At 34.7% G+C, this 17,127-nt stretch overlaps 1 protein-coding gene across 49 annotated transcripts in view; it reads right to left on the bottom strand.

Annotated features, from left to right (window-relative positions):
* The window catches only part of RIMS2 (regulating synaptic membrane exocytosis 2), a 729,498-nt gene that overhangs the window by 101,533 nt on the left and 610,838 nt on the right, over positions 1-17,127 (bottom strand). For 37 of the 49 annotated variants that reach the window (XM_063816523.1, XM_063816526.1, XM_063816527.1 and 34 more), the window contains one exon: positions 4,013-4,254. The exons of the other annotated variants lie outside the window; for them this stretch is intronic. In XM_063816523.1, the coding sequence (XP_063672593.1) occupies positions 4,013-4,254 (242 nt within the window). The remainder of the gene's footprint in view (positions 1-4,012; positions 4,255-17,127) is intronic. 49 annotated transcript variants of the gene reach the window in all.

The following is a 17,127-nucleotide window of genomic DNA, read 5'->3' as shown; positions in this document are numbered from 1 at the left end:
GACTCTTTAACTTAATTACATATAGATCTTCACATAGAGACCAGGAAAATAAAGAGAATACTAAACAAGTCTTTGAAAATACAAACATATAGCTGAAAACACACAAAGAATTTCTTTGTTTCAGGCAAGTTACTCAATACATCTTATATATTTATGTCTGAAGAAAGAAGCTATTATAAGATCCAGCATTATAAAACTAGTTCATTATTGTAGATAATGACTTTTGATAATTTAATATCTAAGCTACTAGATCATATGCTCAAATACTGAAATTTGAAGATTTGTTTCAAATACTTTTGGAGCTTATGATTCCATTTTTTTCTTAAGAAAATAAAGCATAATTAAAACCTTATTTTGAACACATATACATATGCACACAAATACAGAACTGAGAAACCCATTGGAAGTTTGAAATCCAGTAATTGTAAAACAATCTCTGTTGGCTATGCTACAGTTAAACTTGGGCTTTAAAATGAGAGATAATCTGAATTCTATTGTCAGCAGGTCAAATCTATTAAGGGGAGTAGGTATGAATAACTGCAAATTTTAAGAACAATTAAAAATGTACCCATTATAATGTCACTGAATAGTAATGAAGACAGTGACAAAGAGATTTTATCATTTGCTATGTAATATATAGGAAGAAACTTTATGATATAACAAGAAACAAGACTACGTTTCTTAAATCTGCCAACATCACAATGTTTTTGAGACAAAAACCTATAACTACTCATACATGAAAATCAGTGTTGTTACAGAATCTCAATGTATGGTCAATAGAGCTATAATTTTGTAATACAAATACAATCAAAGAAAGATATATGGGACAGTTGTGCCAAACATGTAAAGACATGAAATTGATTATTGAGAAATACTGACCCTTCTGTTTTTGAATATTCTACCCTCTTAATTTCTGTGATACTATCCTCTCATAATTTTGGTCTTTTCTTTGTGATTGTTCCTTCTTCTTCTTCTTGGGCTCTTCCTCCGCGCAATTCTAAAATGTTAATCTTCCACAGGGCATTGTCTTGGCCTACTGCTGTTTTATCTGTATAATTCTTCTTGGGCAATTTCAGCCATGTTCATGAGTTTAAGTATTACCTAAACTTTGTAACTCTCAGATTTATGTCCCTGCTTCTGACACAAGCTTCAAAAGTGTTTATTTAAATGTTCTAGATATTTCCACTTGGAAATTTTCACAGATATCACAAATTCAAAATTTCATAAATCAAAGACTCATCCCTCTTCCTCTTTCCCCAACATCTCTTTTTTTTTTTTTGGAGTTGGGGGAGTGCAGGACAGAGTCTCGCTCCGTCACCCAGGCTGGAGGGCAGCAGCCAATCTCGGCTCACTGTAATCTCTGTCTCCCGGGTTGAAGCAATTCTCATGCCTCAGCCTCCAGTGTAGCTGGGACTACAGGCATAAGTCATCATGAGGGGCTAACTTTTGTATTTTTTGTAGAGATAGGGTTTTGCCATGTTGCCCAGGCTGGTCTCAAACTCCTGACCTCAAGTGATCTGCCTGCCTTGGCCTCCCAAAGTGCTGGGATTACAGGCATCAGTCACCATGCCACAACCACTCCTCTTATACTTCCAATATCCATTAATGGCACTACCATCCACTCAGTGATGCAAGTCAGAAATATGGGAGTCATCTTAGAATTTTCTCTCCTTCACCTCCTCATATCCAATCAGTCACTTAATCAGGTAAATGACTACTAATTTTGCTCTTTAAAAATTCCCTGAATCTATCATTCCCTCTCTATCTTTATTACGGCTGGCTTAGCTCAGGATCTTATCTTTTGTCTGAATTATCATACTTCTCTGTTAATTCATCCTTAAATGCTCTTTTCCAGGTGTGGACTTAAGTTTACCTCTTTATTGTAGCCCCACTAGAATATAAGCTCCAAGAGAAGAAGGATTTCTGTCTTCTGTTTTCTTTAGGATAGTCCCTGGCAAATGATAGGTACTCAAAAATTATTTGTTACATAAACAAATGGCAGCCTGAATGGCCTAAAAACTATACATAAAGTACATACAAATATGACCATATCAATCCTCTACTGAGAACCTTTTAAAACTTCCTATCATCTATAATTATGATCTGAGATGCTCTATGACCTGGTCTCTATTTATCTACTAGCCTCATCTCTAGCTATTTAGTCCAATATTTTATGTTAAAATTATGTAACTGTTTATCATTCCTGCACATATCATGGATCTATGCCTTGTTTCTTACGGTTTCTATCTAGAACACCTTTCTAATTGTCTTTTACCTAGTTGGCAGCCACTTGAGTCACTGAGATGATACCTCTGATTAGGTATCATCCCCAGGAATTCATTCCTGGAATTCCAGGTTGAGTCAAGTGGCCTTCCTCTGAGCATCCAGTGTACCATCTATGTAATTCTAGATTCACCACTGGCGTATGACCTTGAAGCAATCTGTTTAAGTATCTGTCCTCTATTAGACTGTAAGCAACTTGGGTTATAAATGATTTCCTATTCATCTTTTTTCTTCATGTGTCTGGCACACGGTAAGCGCTCAATACTTATAAATAAGAACCCTGAGTGAATGGAATTAATTATTTAGTTTCATATATTTTCTAACTTGTAGTCTTACTAACGTCCATTTTAGGTTCCTAATTTAAAAAAAATTAGTAGACTTTATTTTTTAGAGAAGTTTTAGATTGACAGATGTTTGTAAGTTTTAAAGAAAAACATGCAATGAAGTTCTATTAGAGAAGTATAAAAAAACCTCAATTTCAAAAGGCCAACATGTATCATATTAGCACAACATAGTTAATTAGGTATAAATACTAACAATTTTAAAAATCATTAAAATATGATCTGTATGTCCACTGTCCATAAATTAAACTTCTATTTATATATTAAAATGCAAAATAGTATTTTACAACACCAAATTAAAAATCCTATGACAAAAATCACTTTAAATATCTTTAGTTACAATCAGAATATAAAAAATACCACCAAATAATTATTTCAATATAATATTGTTAAATAAGACTAAATTCCCAGAATCACAAGTACGGTTTGTAAAAATCAAGATTAGCCGGGTCCAGGAATTAGTGTAACCTTAAATTCTTTTGTGCTGTAGATTTATATGACTTCTATGTGCAAGAGTCCTAGTAGTCAAACACAAATTAGATTTAATCCAGCTGCCTATAATTTATTTTGCTATAAAAGAAACACCATATTACATGCATTTGTTTGTCAAGTAGAAGATATGCTATTATTTCCAAGATACCAAGGATTTAATGTTTAATTATCTACACCCATTTGAAAAAAGACATTGCTTTGATTCACAAATTTCTTAATTGCTAACAGTGGCTTTTCTGAGTAGGAGTGTTGTATATAATTTATTTTTGCAGATGTGATTTAGCAACTGAATTTTAAAGTAGCAAAGCTTTGAATATCTTCACTGTCAGCAGAAAATTCCTCCATCCCTGCTGCTGGAGAATATTGCTGTTTGAAGTTTTAACAGGGAAATAAAAATTGCAGTGAGAAAATTGATAACTACTGGTAAATGTTGCTTACAAACTGAAAAGGAAGTTGGGTTGTCAGCAAAACAAGAACTGTATTATTCACACAAAATATGAGAAGTCATCTTCACAGCATCTTGCTGGCAATGGAAATTAATTTAGCTGGTTCCAACTTGAGGAACCTAAAGAAAAGCAAATATCCCCCATTTCAGATTATCTTTACAAAGGATCAGCAGCTGGCAATTGGGTGTCACAGCGTAACTCCTCCCTGAGGAGGAAAGACATTATCTACATTTTAAGAACACTGGCCAAGGTTCACTTGGAAGCAGGCTCATTGATCACTGGAAAAAACATCATTGTTGATTTCAGAAAGGTTAACTAGTTTAAAATGCCCTTTCCCTCTGGAACATGTCATCATCCACACATTACTGCAATAAAATGAGTAAGAGAAAAGAAATATATCTTGTAATGACAACTCAAATATCAAGTTAAAAGTAACATTGAAATTCCTACCCGTTTGGCTGAGCTGAGAAGCACTGCGACTTTTCCGTGACAGACCAACGATAGCTACCATTTTGGCACCAAGGCTAGAGCGCCGCTTTTTGCCACTGGTGCCCAAGGTGCCCACTGCAGTGTCAGACTGGCTGCCATCATTCTTCTCCAGTGAGCACATGTCTCCACTGATGCTGGTGCTTTTTGTCATGTTCTTCCCTGATATGCCCATTTGTCTGCTTTGCATTTTGGATGTAAAGACACTGTCAGCCGATGGATCATTAAAAGTGAGGACAAGAGTAAAAAGGAAAAGACAGAAAATGCATTTTAGATAAAACGTTTGGAGTATAATTAAATTATATCATCTATGGAATATATTTTTAGGAGTTAAAAAATTTCAAATACCATGGTCTTGATTGTGCTTTGCTACTCTGAGCCAACCTTAGAGCAAATATGCAAAATCAGATTTATGATTTTATTTCTGCTGTCAAAGACAAGGTGCAAATTCGTATGATCACAGGAAAAAAATTCATGAAAAATCAGTGGGTTCATTTAAGACACTATGCTGTCCTGCAGCACCTAAAGGTAGCCATACGACATAAGGGAGAAGCTTACAAAAACATTCTTCTCTATTTTACTGTTGCCTTCAAAAGGTAATTAGACAAGTGGGAAAATTTTACCAAAAAAAAAAAAAAAAGGCTGATAATATAATATCCATTTCAAGAGTGGCCCTGTAAGTTTTCTCATAATAAGGTTTATCTAATAATGGTTAAATTTTCTAAAAAGGCTTGCTATTTTCATTAGCTTTGAATTAAAAAATACTTTATTTCACTTTACTTAATCATTACTGATATAAATCTATATTACAAAAATAAAGAAAAGAAAGATTTTCTTCTTGCACTCTTTTGAAAGAAAGAAAAATCATTATCAGTTTTCCAGACAGTGCGCCAGAAAGCAATTGATGAATCACTGAGGCATGTGAGCTGATTGATAATCTACTGCAAGACTAATACTGCAACTGGGAGTAATTAAAGAAATGACTTTGGATTTTTCCACGATTTGTGGGGTATGGTAGAGGTAGATTAGAAAGCGAAGAATCTGGAAGCAGGCTATCCAGCTAGCCCCCATAAACCTAGGAGGGCTATGAGGGAAGCAGTCTGTTTTGCAGGAATGAAAATACTTATTTACACATCAATTTTTGACTCAGTATTAGAAAGTTTTACTTTGGTTCTGATAATGAATGTTTAATACATAAAGTGATAAAAAAGAATAAAAATCAAGAAACAGAAATATCTTTAAACATTATTTAAAGGATGAGAATTAGAAAACTAACTTATTGAGGTGAACTCCTATGTCTAATTCAATATCTTTGTCTTCCAGAAAAAAAAAAAGTGTTTTCTATCCTAGAGTAAAGTCTGGTTAAAGGCTAGAACCACATATTACTTTTATTAACCTATGTAATATCTTCTCCAAGTATTTAGGCGGTAAAAGACCCAGTGTGAAATTAAAAAAATATATAGTGAAGTATACTATTATATCCCTCACATTTGTTTTAAGAAAAAAATGTGGCATACATAGTCAGAAACAGGACAAAGAGAGTTAGTGTGTGTGTGTGCGAGGGAGAGAGAGAGAAGGTGCAGGTGGGTGGGGAGAGAAGAGAAAAGAAGAGAAGAGAAGAGAAAAGAGATGAGAATATGTTTCTGTAATATCCTGAAACGATAATTTTCAAGTTTGTTTTATTTTGATAGAAAGTAAAAAGAAAAGGCTTGTTATCGTTTAAAAGAGCCAAAGTTTAACAGAAACGAAGGCTTTTTATATAACCTATGTTCCATACTCAGAATAACCTAGTGTTTCTGTTATATAGCAATTTTTGGGTGTGCACAGTAGCTCACGTCTGTAATCCTAGCACTTAGGGAGGCTGAGGCATGACGACTGCTTAAGCCCAGGAGTTTGATACCAGCCTGGCAACATGTGAGACCCCATCTTTACAAAAAAGTAAAAAATTAGCCAGGCATGGTGGCACATGCCTGTAGTCCCAGCTACTTCGGAGGCACAGGAGGATCACCTGAGCCCGAGATGTTGAGATTGCAGTGAGCCGAGATGGTGCCACTGCACTCCAGCCTTGATGACAGAGTTAGATCCTGTCTCAGAAAAAAGAAAAAGAAATTTTCATTCAAAACATATACTCTTCTAAAGAACCACCTAATCTACTAATTACCAAGGATGTCAAAGATACACTCACAAAATTGTATCTTGTGATTTTTGCATTTGAATTTTTATGTTTGAATATCAAGGCCATAAAGAACTTGACCAAAATCAAATAAGACACTACAATAAAATACTAACTGGAACTGATACATCATTTTGCAGATAAACAATATTTTAATGAGAACTTTGTTTGAAACAAGTGCACTTCTCTTCAACCTAACAACTTTAATAAAGCATTATTTACAAAAGGAGTTATTTATTTTTATTCATTTGTTTTTTAGAGATGGTGTTTTGCTCTGTCACCCAGGCTAGGGTGCAGTGGTGGAATCATAGCTCATCGTAACCTCGAACCCCTGGGCTCAAGTGATTTTGATTTTCCTGCTTTAGCTTCCTAAGTGCTAGGACTACAGTGCATGCCAGCACACCTGGCTTTTTTTTTTTTTTCTTTGGGAGGGGAGAAAGGTTCTCACTGTGTTGCCCGGGCTGGTCTCAACTCCTGGACGCAAGTGATTCTCTCTCCTGATCCTCTCAAAGTCTTGGGATTACAGGCGTGAGCCACCGAGCCTGGCCCAAAAGGGGTTATTAAAAGTTTTATAAGATGGATGCTCTTTTTATTTCCTTGAAACTTAGAGATCACCAGGGATGAGTTTATGAATAGTAGCACTAGAGTGGTGTGTTTTGATGAGAGAAAGATTGCAGCTATGGTTCCTTTTCTTTCTTCACTGGACATCATCTAAAACGATAAGCAAAAAATGTTGTAAGCAAATAAGCTACCATTTTTCTTTTTTTTTGAGATGGAGTTTCGCTCTTGTTGCCCAGGCTGGATTGCAATGGCGCGATCTAGCTCGGCGCGATCTAGCTCACAGCAATCTCTGCCTCCCGGGTTCAAGCGATTCTCCTGTCGCAGCCTCACAAGTAGCTGGGATTGCAGGCATGCACCACCATGTCCGGCTTATTTATTTATTTATTTATTTATTTATTTATTTATTTATTTATTGTATTTTTAGTAGAGACGGGGTTTCTCCATGTTGGTCAGGCTAGTCTTGAACTCCTGACCTCAGGTGATGCTCCCGCCTTGGTCTCCCAAAGAGCTGGGATTACAGGCGTGAGCCACCACGCCCAGCCACAAGCTACCAAAATTTTTAAAGTTTTGGGACTCTTGATTTTTGAAAAAGTGTTTAAAGTTTTGGGAGTCTTGATTTATGAAATACTTTGGAGTAAAGAATTTGTAATTATGGGCCATATTTTAAAATGCCCAATGTGGTTAGGAAAAGACGTATTACATCAGTAATTTTTTTAAAAGAGAAATTTTATAAGGGTTTGGAAATACAGTATATTTCAACACTTCTAGTGGGATCTCAGTGATAGATTTCTAAAGAGCAACTTGGCAATATATGTCAAAAGCTTTAAAAAAAAACAAGCCTACCCTTTAACCTAGCATTTCAACTTCACAATTTATCATAAAGGAAAACTTAGCAATGTGTACAGATTTAGCTATAATGATATTTATTGCACAATTGATTATAATAGCAAAAACAAAACAAAATAAGACAAGGGGAAAAACCCACAAATGTCCAACAACAGTGGATGTTTAAATAAATTATGTTCATCAATAAAAGACAATGTACTTTTGAAAATGCTGTTATACATAAATGTTTATGGACATAAAAAGATATTCTTGATGGTGGGGGATGGGGAGGGAGAAGCAGATATCTGTAACTTAGCTTTGGATGACATATGTATCAAATATGGAATTACCCTACTACTAGGGGACACAGGCAAATTCAAATCCCAGAGTTTTTCCAGTGACAGAAATCCAAAAATAGTTTTATAAAAAAAAGAAGCAATATTTTGTGCTAAACTAAGTAATTTGAGAAGCCTAGATTCATGAGATGATGTGCCAGTCATCTGCACAAAAGAAGAATGAAGAGATATGAAGAAAAATAAAATTATGTGTTCAGAAAAATTTTATTTTTAGGGGAAAAATATAAATGTACGTAGCCAAAAATATGAAAGGATATACTGTGACCAGTCTGCTAAAAGTCATTTTAATTTTTTCTGGTTGATAGCTATGTTTTAAAAAAAGTTTGTCTTTTTCTATTTTGTTTTTTCCAGAATAAACATAAAAAGTGTTGGTAACTAAAAAAAATTAAAACAGACAAACGAAAAGAGCAATCAAGGTCCAACATCGCTTCTTCTTTTATGTAAATCAAATTACTCAACCCACATTAGTTCTTGTCATGGGTTAAAGGTACAGTATGGATTTCTAGCTAATCCTAACAGATTACTACACAATAGATTAAGTGTTGATATAGGGTGTTCGGTTCTAGAAAAGGACACTGTTTTTACATTTCTAAATATTGTTTTGTGCATATTTCTAATTTTTGGCTTTAGAAAAACAATAAAAACTGTATATATTTAGTATTATCGAAGTTAAATATATAAAACTGCCAATACAGAGATTGATTTATGGCAAAATTATAGTTGTTGAAAAGTTGTATCCTGAATGGTTAAAGAAAAAGGCAAATCTAGTATTGTCAATCATTAGGAGAAAAACAAGTAACTACAAAGCAAGTGAAACACAAGTATTCCCCAAATACATAAATAGCATATAGGGATTATTGGAAGATGTGATTAAATCAAATGAAGTTTATATGCTATAGGGCCAAAGTTTTCATTTATAGGTTTGAATGAATAGAGGTAAGTGGTTTGGCTTAAAGATAATAAATAGCAAAGATGAGACAAAGACAAATTCTGAGTCTTAAGAATGTATAGTCATGCCAAAACAAATATTTCATCACATTAGAGCTGAGAAGGTAGTCTGGAAATAATTTACCAAGGAATGAAAGACTGGGGTGATTGTGTGGAGGCCTAACAGCTAATACAACGGAGAATTAGGACTGTGGCACGGGGACAGAAAATACATTGAAGGATAGAAAGTAGACAGAGATAGTTCCAGGAGTGAAACTATTTATAACATCTTTGGCAAGAAAGTGGTGATAAGGCTTGTACTGTTCAAGAGTTTGAAGACAATAGCATTCCTGGTAGATTAGAAACAAACCCAGTAGGACTGGTCAAGCTCCTAAACATGGTATCTTGAAAGGCTTACTTCCTTTTTCTTCCTACTGTTGTGCTTCCTGAGCCAGGTGCCACAAATTAACTGAATACCTGTTACTACTATAACTCATACTTCATCACACCAGTTGGCAGTAATTGGATAAATGTCTGGGTTTTAAAGTGCCGTTTCTTGCATGTTCTTTGCAGGAAAAAAAACAGCAACAAAAAAATCTGGCTTCTGTCTAAAGTTCTCCTTTTATGTAAAAACTTCTCTACATTAAATACCATTCCTTTCCTAAAATGTGGTAGCTGAAATTACTATTATCCTAATTTACTACAAATAAACTTTATTTCACTTAAACTCAGATTATCATCTATGATTTTAGGCTAGTAAAGTAGTAATCATTTATTCAACAAAGATTTACTGAACACCTATTATGACAAATATGCGGATACAAAAATGATATGACATAGTCTCTGATTAATTTGCTGGCAAATATCAGCATATAAAACGCAAATAAGGCTGCATAAGAACTTGGTTTTGGTTTACAACTGAAATTCCAATGGTCAACTCTAATGTCAAGAAACTGTAATTAAGTTAAATGAAAACCTCTCTTTGAAGATTATGTAAAAACTGAGTTTTTCATACTAATTCTTTGACTTCTGGAGATGACAGAAATTTAAAGTTTAGTATTTTTAACATTATTGCAAGTACTGTATATAAACACATTATGTTAATACGCTTGAATGTATCAGTATAGTATCTAAATGTATTAGAGGGCACACGCGTGTGTCTGTGTGTGTGTCTATGCCACAAAATGTCCAGGGTTAGGGAGAAACATTTGGCTAATTAACAAAGTATATTTAGTCAAAAACATCTGCCTTGATTATAGCCATTAGTAATTAATCTATGTTTAAGGTTCTTAAGTCTTAGGTCTCATGGCAGGAAGCAGTATTTCAGTGGTCATAAGGTAGGTCACTGCTTACTTGGGATAACTTAAGGAGCATCCAGGAGGCCTGTAATTTCCAAAATTCCTTTCCCAAGAGCTTGTTAATGCCAAAAATTCCAATATATTAAAGATTTCTTTTTTTAAAAAAATGATTTGTTTCTTAAAGTTTGCTCCCTTTTAACATGTCACATTCCCGGGATTTGGACATTCTTATTTAAAAGATATTTACTTTGGGCCAGGTGCAGTGGCTCACGTCTATAATCCCAGCACTCTGGGAGGCTGAGGCGGGTGGACCACCTGGGGTGAGAAGTTTGAAACCAGCCTGGCCAACATGGCAAAACCCCATCTCTACTAAAACTAACAAAAATTAGCTGGGTGTGGTGGCGGGCACCTGTGATCCCAGCTATTCAGGAGGCTGAGGCAGGAGAATCGCTTGAACCCGGGAGGCGGAGGTTGTGGTTGAGGAGAGATCATGCCATTGCACTCCAGCCTGGGCAACAAGAGCGAAACTCTGTCGCAAAAAGAAAAAAAAAAAAAAAAAGGAAGATATTTACTTTGAAATAAACAAAAATAAATTAAATTAAAAGTAGTAGGCTATGTAGCAGGCATTATTCTCAAAATTAAGAGGTATAGCATAGAAAAGTATAGAATACTCCTGTTTCATGGAGCTTTCATTCATACTGTCATAGTGAAAGACAGTAAACATATAAATAATTGATAATTTTAGATAGTGATATGTGATCTGAAGAAAATAAGATGGAATAAAATAACAAGGGACTGAAAAGTTTGGCGACAACATTAAATAAGGTTGTCAAGGAAGGCCTCTCTGAAGAGGAGACAATTTAGCTGAGCCCTGAATGATGAACCCAGTCAGATAAAAGAAGCATGTTCTAAGCTTAGAGAGGAGCAAGTGCAAATATCCTGAGGCAGGAATGAGAATGCTTGTTAGAGGAAATTTACAAAACTAAATATAAATGGAATGAGGTGAAGGTGAGCATTGTAGACAGGATAAGGCCTACATGTGTGGGGACAAATGCATGGCCTGCACGACTTACTCGTATTTAACTGCCTATTCAGATATTACATCAGAGCTGTCCTAAGACTGTGAGAACATAGATTGCACAGGTTCTTGTATCAGGAGACTTGGGATTCAGCTCAGTATTATGTCTCCAAATACAACATCAAAGGGCATTTTGGAGAGATCATGGCTATCTTCCTTAAAAGTGATAAATTTATGAAGGCTAAATCTTTAAGGAAACTAGGAATATTCCTTTATTAACTGAACACAAAAAGTTTATTTAAACTCTTAAGTCTGTCTATATATTGAACCTTTACTATCTCTTGAATTTATTAATTCTCTACCAAATTATTGAATAATAGACCTCTCCCTCCACCATGAGTTTGAAGGAAGTTACTTTAAAGAAAAATTTTAAACGTTATTACTTTATAGATCATATGTTTCTCTGTTTATCACACCATGCTCATGGTTCCTAATCATTTGTCTATCATCAAATGATAATTTTTCAGTATCTTTTTTTATGCTAGTTATATGTCCCTGCACTCTCTCTAGCTATGTTTTGTCTTCCTTAAAAACAATTAAGCGCAAAAACTACATTTAAAATGTACATGTTTCAAAAATAGGTGTCACTTGCTTCCTCTGTCGATTTAAGATAAAAATGTATACAAAAATTATGATTTTTAAAATGTCTTCATTATAACATGTATCTTACAAAAACTGTATCTCTTCTCTGATGATTTCAGCTACTTCATTTTTAATCATCCTCAGAGAGATGACCTGGTTTCCATTTTGTTTCTTTTTCCCCTTGAATTTTTAGTTCAAACATTTCTGTACTCAGCTAATTTAAACCATAGTAAACATCTTGCCACAAATTGATTGATTCCTTTAGCAAACATCTACCTTGCATCTACTTGGTGTTAGGTCCCAAGGCAGCAAGTGGGGGCTGAAATGGTACCTGCCCTCCATGCTCTGGCATACGGGGACTGAAATTGACAAAAAGGAAGAATACATTTTTTTCTTCAAATAAAGAAGGAATTTTCTCTAATTGTTCTGTTCAAAGCAAGTATCCATTTCTAATTATCTACCTAGAGGTACCACTTTTTCTAATTTGTGCAAAGCCTCCATTTAGGCAAATGGTAGCTTTGGCCCTATGGTCAATAAGAACAATAAATAAGACATGAGACATAGTTATTATCTAAGGGACATGTGCTTTAGGGGTACAAATATGAGTGAAAATGCTTATACAAATTAGCAAAAGTTATAAGTACAGAGAAAAGGGACATAAACCCAGTGTTATGAAATTTCACTGGAGGGAAGGATACTATTGAGAATCAGAGATGAGAAAAGCTTTATAAACTTGGGTCTTGAATGGTGGGTAAAAATTATGACATGTAGAGAGAGAAAAATATTCAAGAGAATATTATAAATAATACAGTGGTTAGAATGCACATATCATGGTTTTAAGATGCAAAAATCTTCAAAAATAGCAAACTGAATTCAACAATACATTAAAAAGAACTTTCATCATGACCAAGTGGGATTGATCCTAGCGATGCGAAGATGGTTCAACATATGTAAATCAATCAATGTGATACATTGTATCAAAAGAATGAAGGACAAAAACCATATGATAATTTCAACTGATGCTGAAAAAGCATTTGATAAAATTAAATATCCCTTCAGGATGAAAACTTTCAAAAAACTGGGTATAGAAGGAACATACCTAAACTCAGTAAAAGCCATACACAATAGACCCACAGCTAGTATCATACTGAATGGGGAAAAGCTGAAAGCCTTTCCTGCAAGATCTGAAACATGGCAAAGATAGCCATTTTCACCACTATTATTCAACATCATACTGGAAGTCCTAGCTAGATCAATCAAACAAGAGAAATAAACAAAGGGCATCCAAATTGGAAAGAAAGAAGTCAAATTATCTTTGTTTGCAGATGATAGGATTTTATATTTGGAAAAACCTGAAGACTACACCAAAAAAACTATTAGAATTGATAAAAAAAATTCAGGAAAGTTGCAGGACATAAAATTGACATACAAAAATCAGTAGCATTTCTATATGGCAACAGTAAACAATCTGAAAAAGAAATCAAGAAAGTAATCTCACGTATAATAGCTACAAATGACATAAAATGCCTAGGATAAACTTAACCAAAGAAGTGAAATATCTCTATAATAAAACTACAAAACACTGACAGGAGAAATTGAAGAGGACACAAAAAATGGAAAGATATTCCATGTTCATGGACTGGAAGAATCAATATTGTTAAAATGTCCATATTACCCAAAGCAATCTACAGATTCAATGTAATCTGTATCACAATACCAATATTCTTCACAGAAATAGAAACAATAACCCTAAAATTTATATGGAGACACAAAAGACTCAGAATAGCTAAAGCTATCCTAAACAAAAAGAACAAAACTGGAGGAATCACATTATCTGACTTCAAATTATACTACAGAGCTGTATTAACCAAAACAGCATGATCCTGGAATAAAAACAGACATTTTTTTCTAACATGTAGAATTTCTAACATATATGTGAAGCAGTTACATCTGTGATCTCATTAAACAAACCTACAAATGAACAAATAAACAAGGCAATCTATTCAGTGAGGATGTCAAGAATAAAGCTATGCTTCTCTTCTAAGTATCTTCTATTGATTATATACCTTTCTGCTATTTATCATATGCCATCTATTTATTATATACATGATTGTAATATATAATGAATGTATAAATGGGACAAAGACTTTTCTTCCTTTGTTCATTGGTAAATTGTAGGTTTTAAAATAATGTTTGCCACATGGTAAGTTTTCAGCAAATATATGTTGAATAAATGAGTTAATCTTTAAAACAAATGTAACTCTCTCAACGTTGTGATGAGGTAATCCTCATGAATTAACGAAGCAACCTCAATGAAGTAACATATATAGCAATTAGCACAATGTCTAGAATATGGTTAAGATACGTTGACTCTAATTATTATGTATATTTACAATTACATGGAGGCACTAAGGCTTTACTAAAAATATAAACAAACTTGTTAGATTTATTTGAAGAAGCAGCTATTTTATATAAACAGAGATGGTCTGTGGCCTTGAAGAAACAGTCCCTCAGATTTCCTACAGCCAAATAATCCCCATACCTTTGGTAATTTCAAATTTGAAAAGTATGTAATTCAATAAAAACCATTCATAAAATAATCCTGGCATGTAGATGACTGATAATAATGCATATACAAGTAAATTTAATTTCATAGACTAATTTGTTAATTTTCAGATTATTTATTGTTAATATATGAGTACAATTGAATTTTTTTTAACTTTTAAATCCAGGGTACAAGTGCAGGTTGTTACATAGGTAAACTTGTGTTACAGGGGTTTGTTGCACAGATTATCTCATTACCCAGGTATTAAGCTTAGTACTCATTAGTTATTTTTCCTGTTTTTCTCCCTCCTCCCACCCTCCACCCTCCAAAAGGCTCCAGTGTATCTTGTTCCCCTCTCTGTGTCCATGTGTTCTCATCATTTAACTCCCACTTATAAGTGAGAACAGGTGGTATTTAAATTTCTGTTCCTGTGTTAGTTTGCTAAGGATAATGGCCTCCAGCTCTATCCATGTCCCTGCAAAGGACATGATTGAATTCATTTTTATGGCTGCATAGCATTCCATGGTGTATATGTACCACATTTTCTTTATCCAGTCTATCACTGATGGGCATTTAGGTTGATTCTATGAAGAGACTAATTTATTATCTACAAAATGTCAAATATTATGGTTGGCACTAAATTGAAAGTTATACACTTTTGGCATAAATGAAATGCTATACACAATCCACGTGAATAAATTTACTCTTCATTTTTGTTGGTAAATAATTCTTAAAATTGGAAATTTCCTTTATTCCTTAGATTATCCCTAGAAAACATTCCAAAACTCCAAAATGTAGACTTTCCCATACACCCCTTTTTGTCTGTTAAGGATGACAATTTAAGTGCTGTATTATTGCTTTTAGCTAAATGTTAATTAAAATTGGATAAAAATTCTCAGTGAGAGTAGAGACATAAGATAGACAATAAATGGGTCATCAAAAAAGTCACCACTGTAACCTGAACACACTTATGGCAAAAGTGTTGAACAAAGTACATGGATGATTTGTATATTGAGTAGACAGAGTAATTCTCTACTGGTAAGCCAACCGAATTTAATTAGAAAACTCACGTTTGAGACATAGCTACACTAATCAAGTTGTAACTGAATAATCAAAGTAGTCTTTGTGCCTCGGTTTCCATATTGTATAAAACGGGGATAACATTATCCAGAAGGTTACCCCAGCAGTATCCAGAAGGTTGCTACAAGGCTTTCTGTCTCCTTTCCTTCCAGCTCAATTAATTAGTTATCTCTATTCTTCAACATTTTGAGAACCTTGAGCCCTCCACTTTTTCTCCAAGTATCAGCCCCTTCCTCTTCATTTATACTTAACCAACTTAGATTCCACAGCCCATCATTCCAACCACTCTTTTGCAAATATCTTAAACTTTTGAGTATCCCTCCTCATAAGACATCCAACTGGCTGAACTCCTTGATAAATCCTACCACATGCTGCTTCTCTGTGTACATCTCAACATTTCAGCATTCTTTTTTTTTTTTTTTTTTTTTGAGGTTGGGAGACAAGGTCTCACTCTGGCACCCAGGCTGGAGTGCACTGGCGTGATCACAACTCATTGTAACCTTGACCTCTTGGGCTCAAGTGATCCTCCCACCTCAGCCTCCCAGGTAGTTGGGACTACAGACATGCACCACCACACCTGACTAATTTTTTCTATTTCTCCTTTTTGTAGAGATCAAGTCTGGCCAAGTTCCCCAGGCTGGTCTTAACTACTTCTGGGCTTGAGTCATCTGCCTGCCTTGGCCTCCCAAAGTGCTGGGATTACAGGCATGAACCACCATGCCTGGCCCATATCAGCATTCTTGAAAAAAATTCAGTAGAGCACAGTTGCTCCACTATAGTTCACTATCATTGGCCTCAAAATTACAGCATATATGTTCTCCCCACTCATACAATAAGGAGTGCATACCTACCTTCTTCATGCTATTCAAATCTCTCACCTTCTGCTTTCCTCTCTGCAGACTTCTCCTTACATTTCATAGAGAAAATAGACGCTATCAGATGAAATTCCCTTATGCCATATACATGAAGTTTTCAAAAATTAATGGAAAATTCATATTATGAAAAAAACTTCATGAATTTCAATTTTTTTTTTGCACCAAAAATAAGCTCATACTAACTTGTTGTAACATGTCTGAACAGGATCTATTTTGAGGTACTAAGAAGAATAAGACATCCATTTGAAAAGATCCCCTGTCAGAGCAATATAAATTCTGCTTAAATTGAAGTAAGAACAACACATTTAGGATGAAGTTTGGGTAGAAGAATGGTGAAATCACTAATATTTTATGAAAAGTTTATGGGGACAATGCCCCAAAGAAATCAGCAGTTTACAAATGGATAACTTGTTTTAAGAAGGGACAGAATGATATGTTCAAGATGAAGCCCCCAGTGGTAGATCATCCACATCAATTTGTGAGGAAAAAATTAATCTTATTTGTGCCTAATCAAAGAGGATCAACAATTAATAGCACAAACAATAGCCAACACCATAGACATCTCAATTGGTTCAGCTTACACAATTCTGACTGAAAAATTAAAGTTGAGTAAACTTTGCACTCAATGGGTGCCAAACCTGTTGGATTCAGATTACCTGCAGACAAAAGCAGAGCTTTCAATCGATTTTTTTGTTTGTTTTTGAGATGAAGTCTCGCTCTGTCACGCTGGCTGGAGTGCAGTGGCACGATCTCGGCTCACTGCAAGCTCTGCCTCCCGA

Source organism: Pan troglodytes, chromosome 7 (assembly GCF_028858775.2).
Source record: "Pan troglodytes isolate AG18354 chromosome 7, NHGRI_mPanTro3-v2.0_pri, whole genome shotgun sequence".
NCBI classification, from domain to species: domain Eukaryota; kingdom Metazoa; phylum Chordata; class Mammalia; order Primates; family Hominidae; genus Pan; species Pan troglodytes.
Note: the sequence above shows the minus strand (reverse complement) of the source record. Positions and strands in the feature narration are given on the sequence as shown.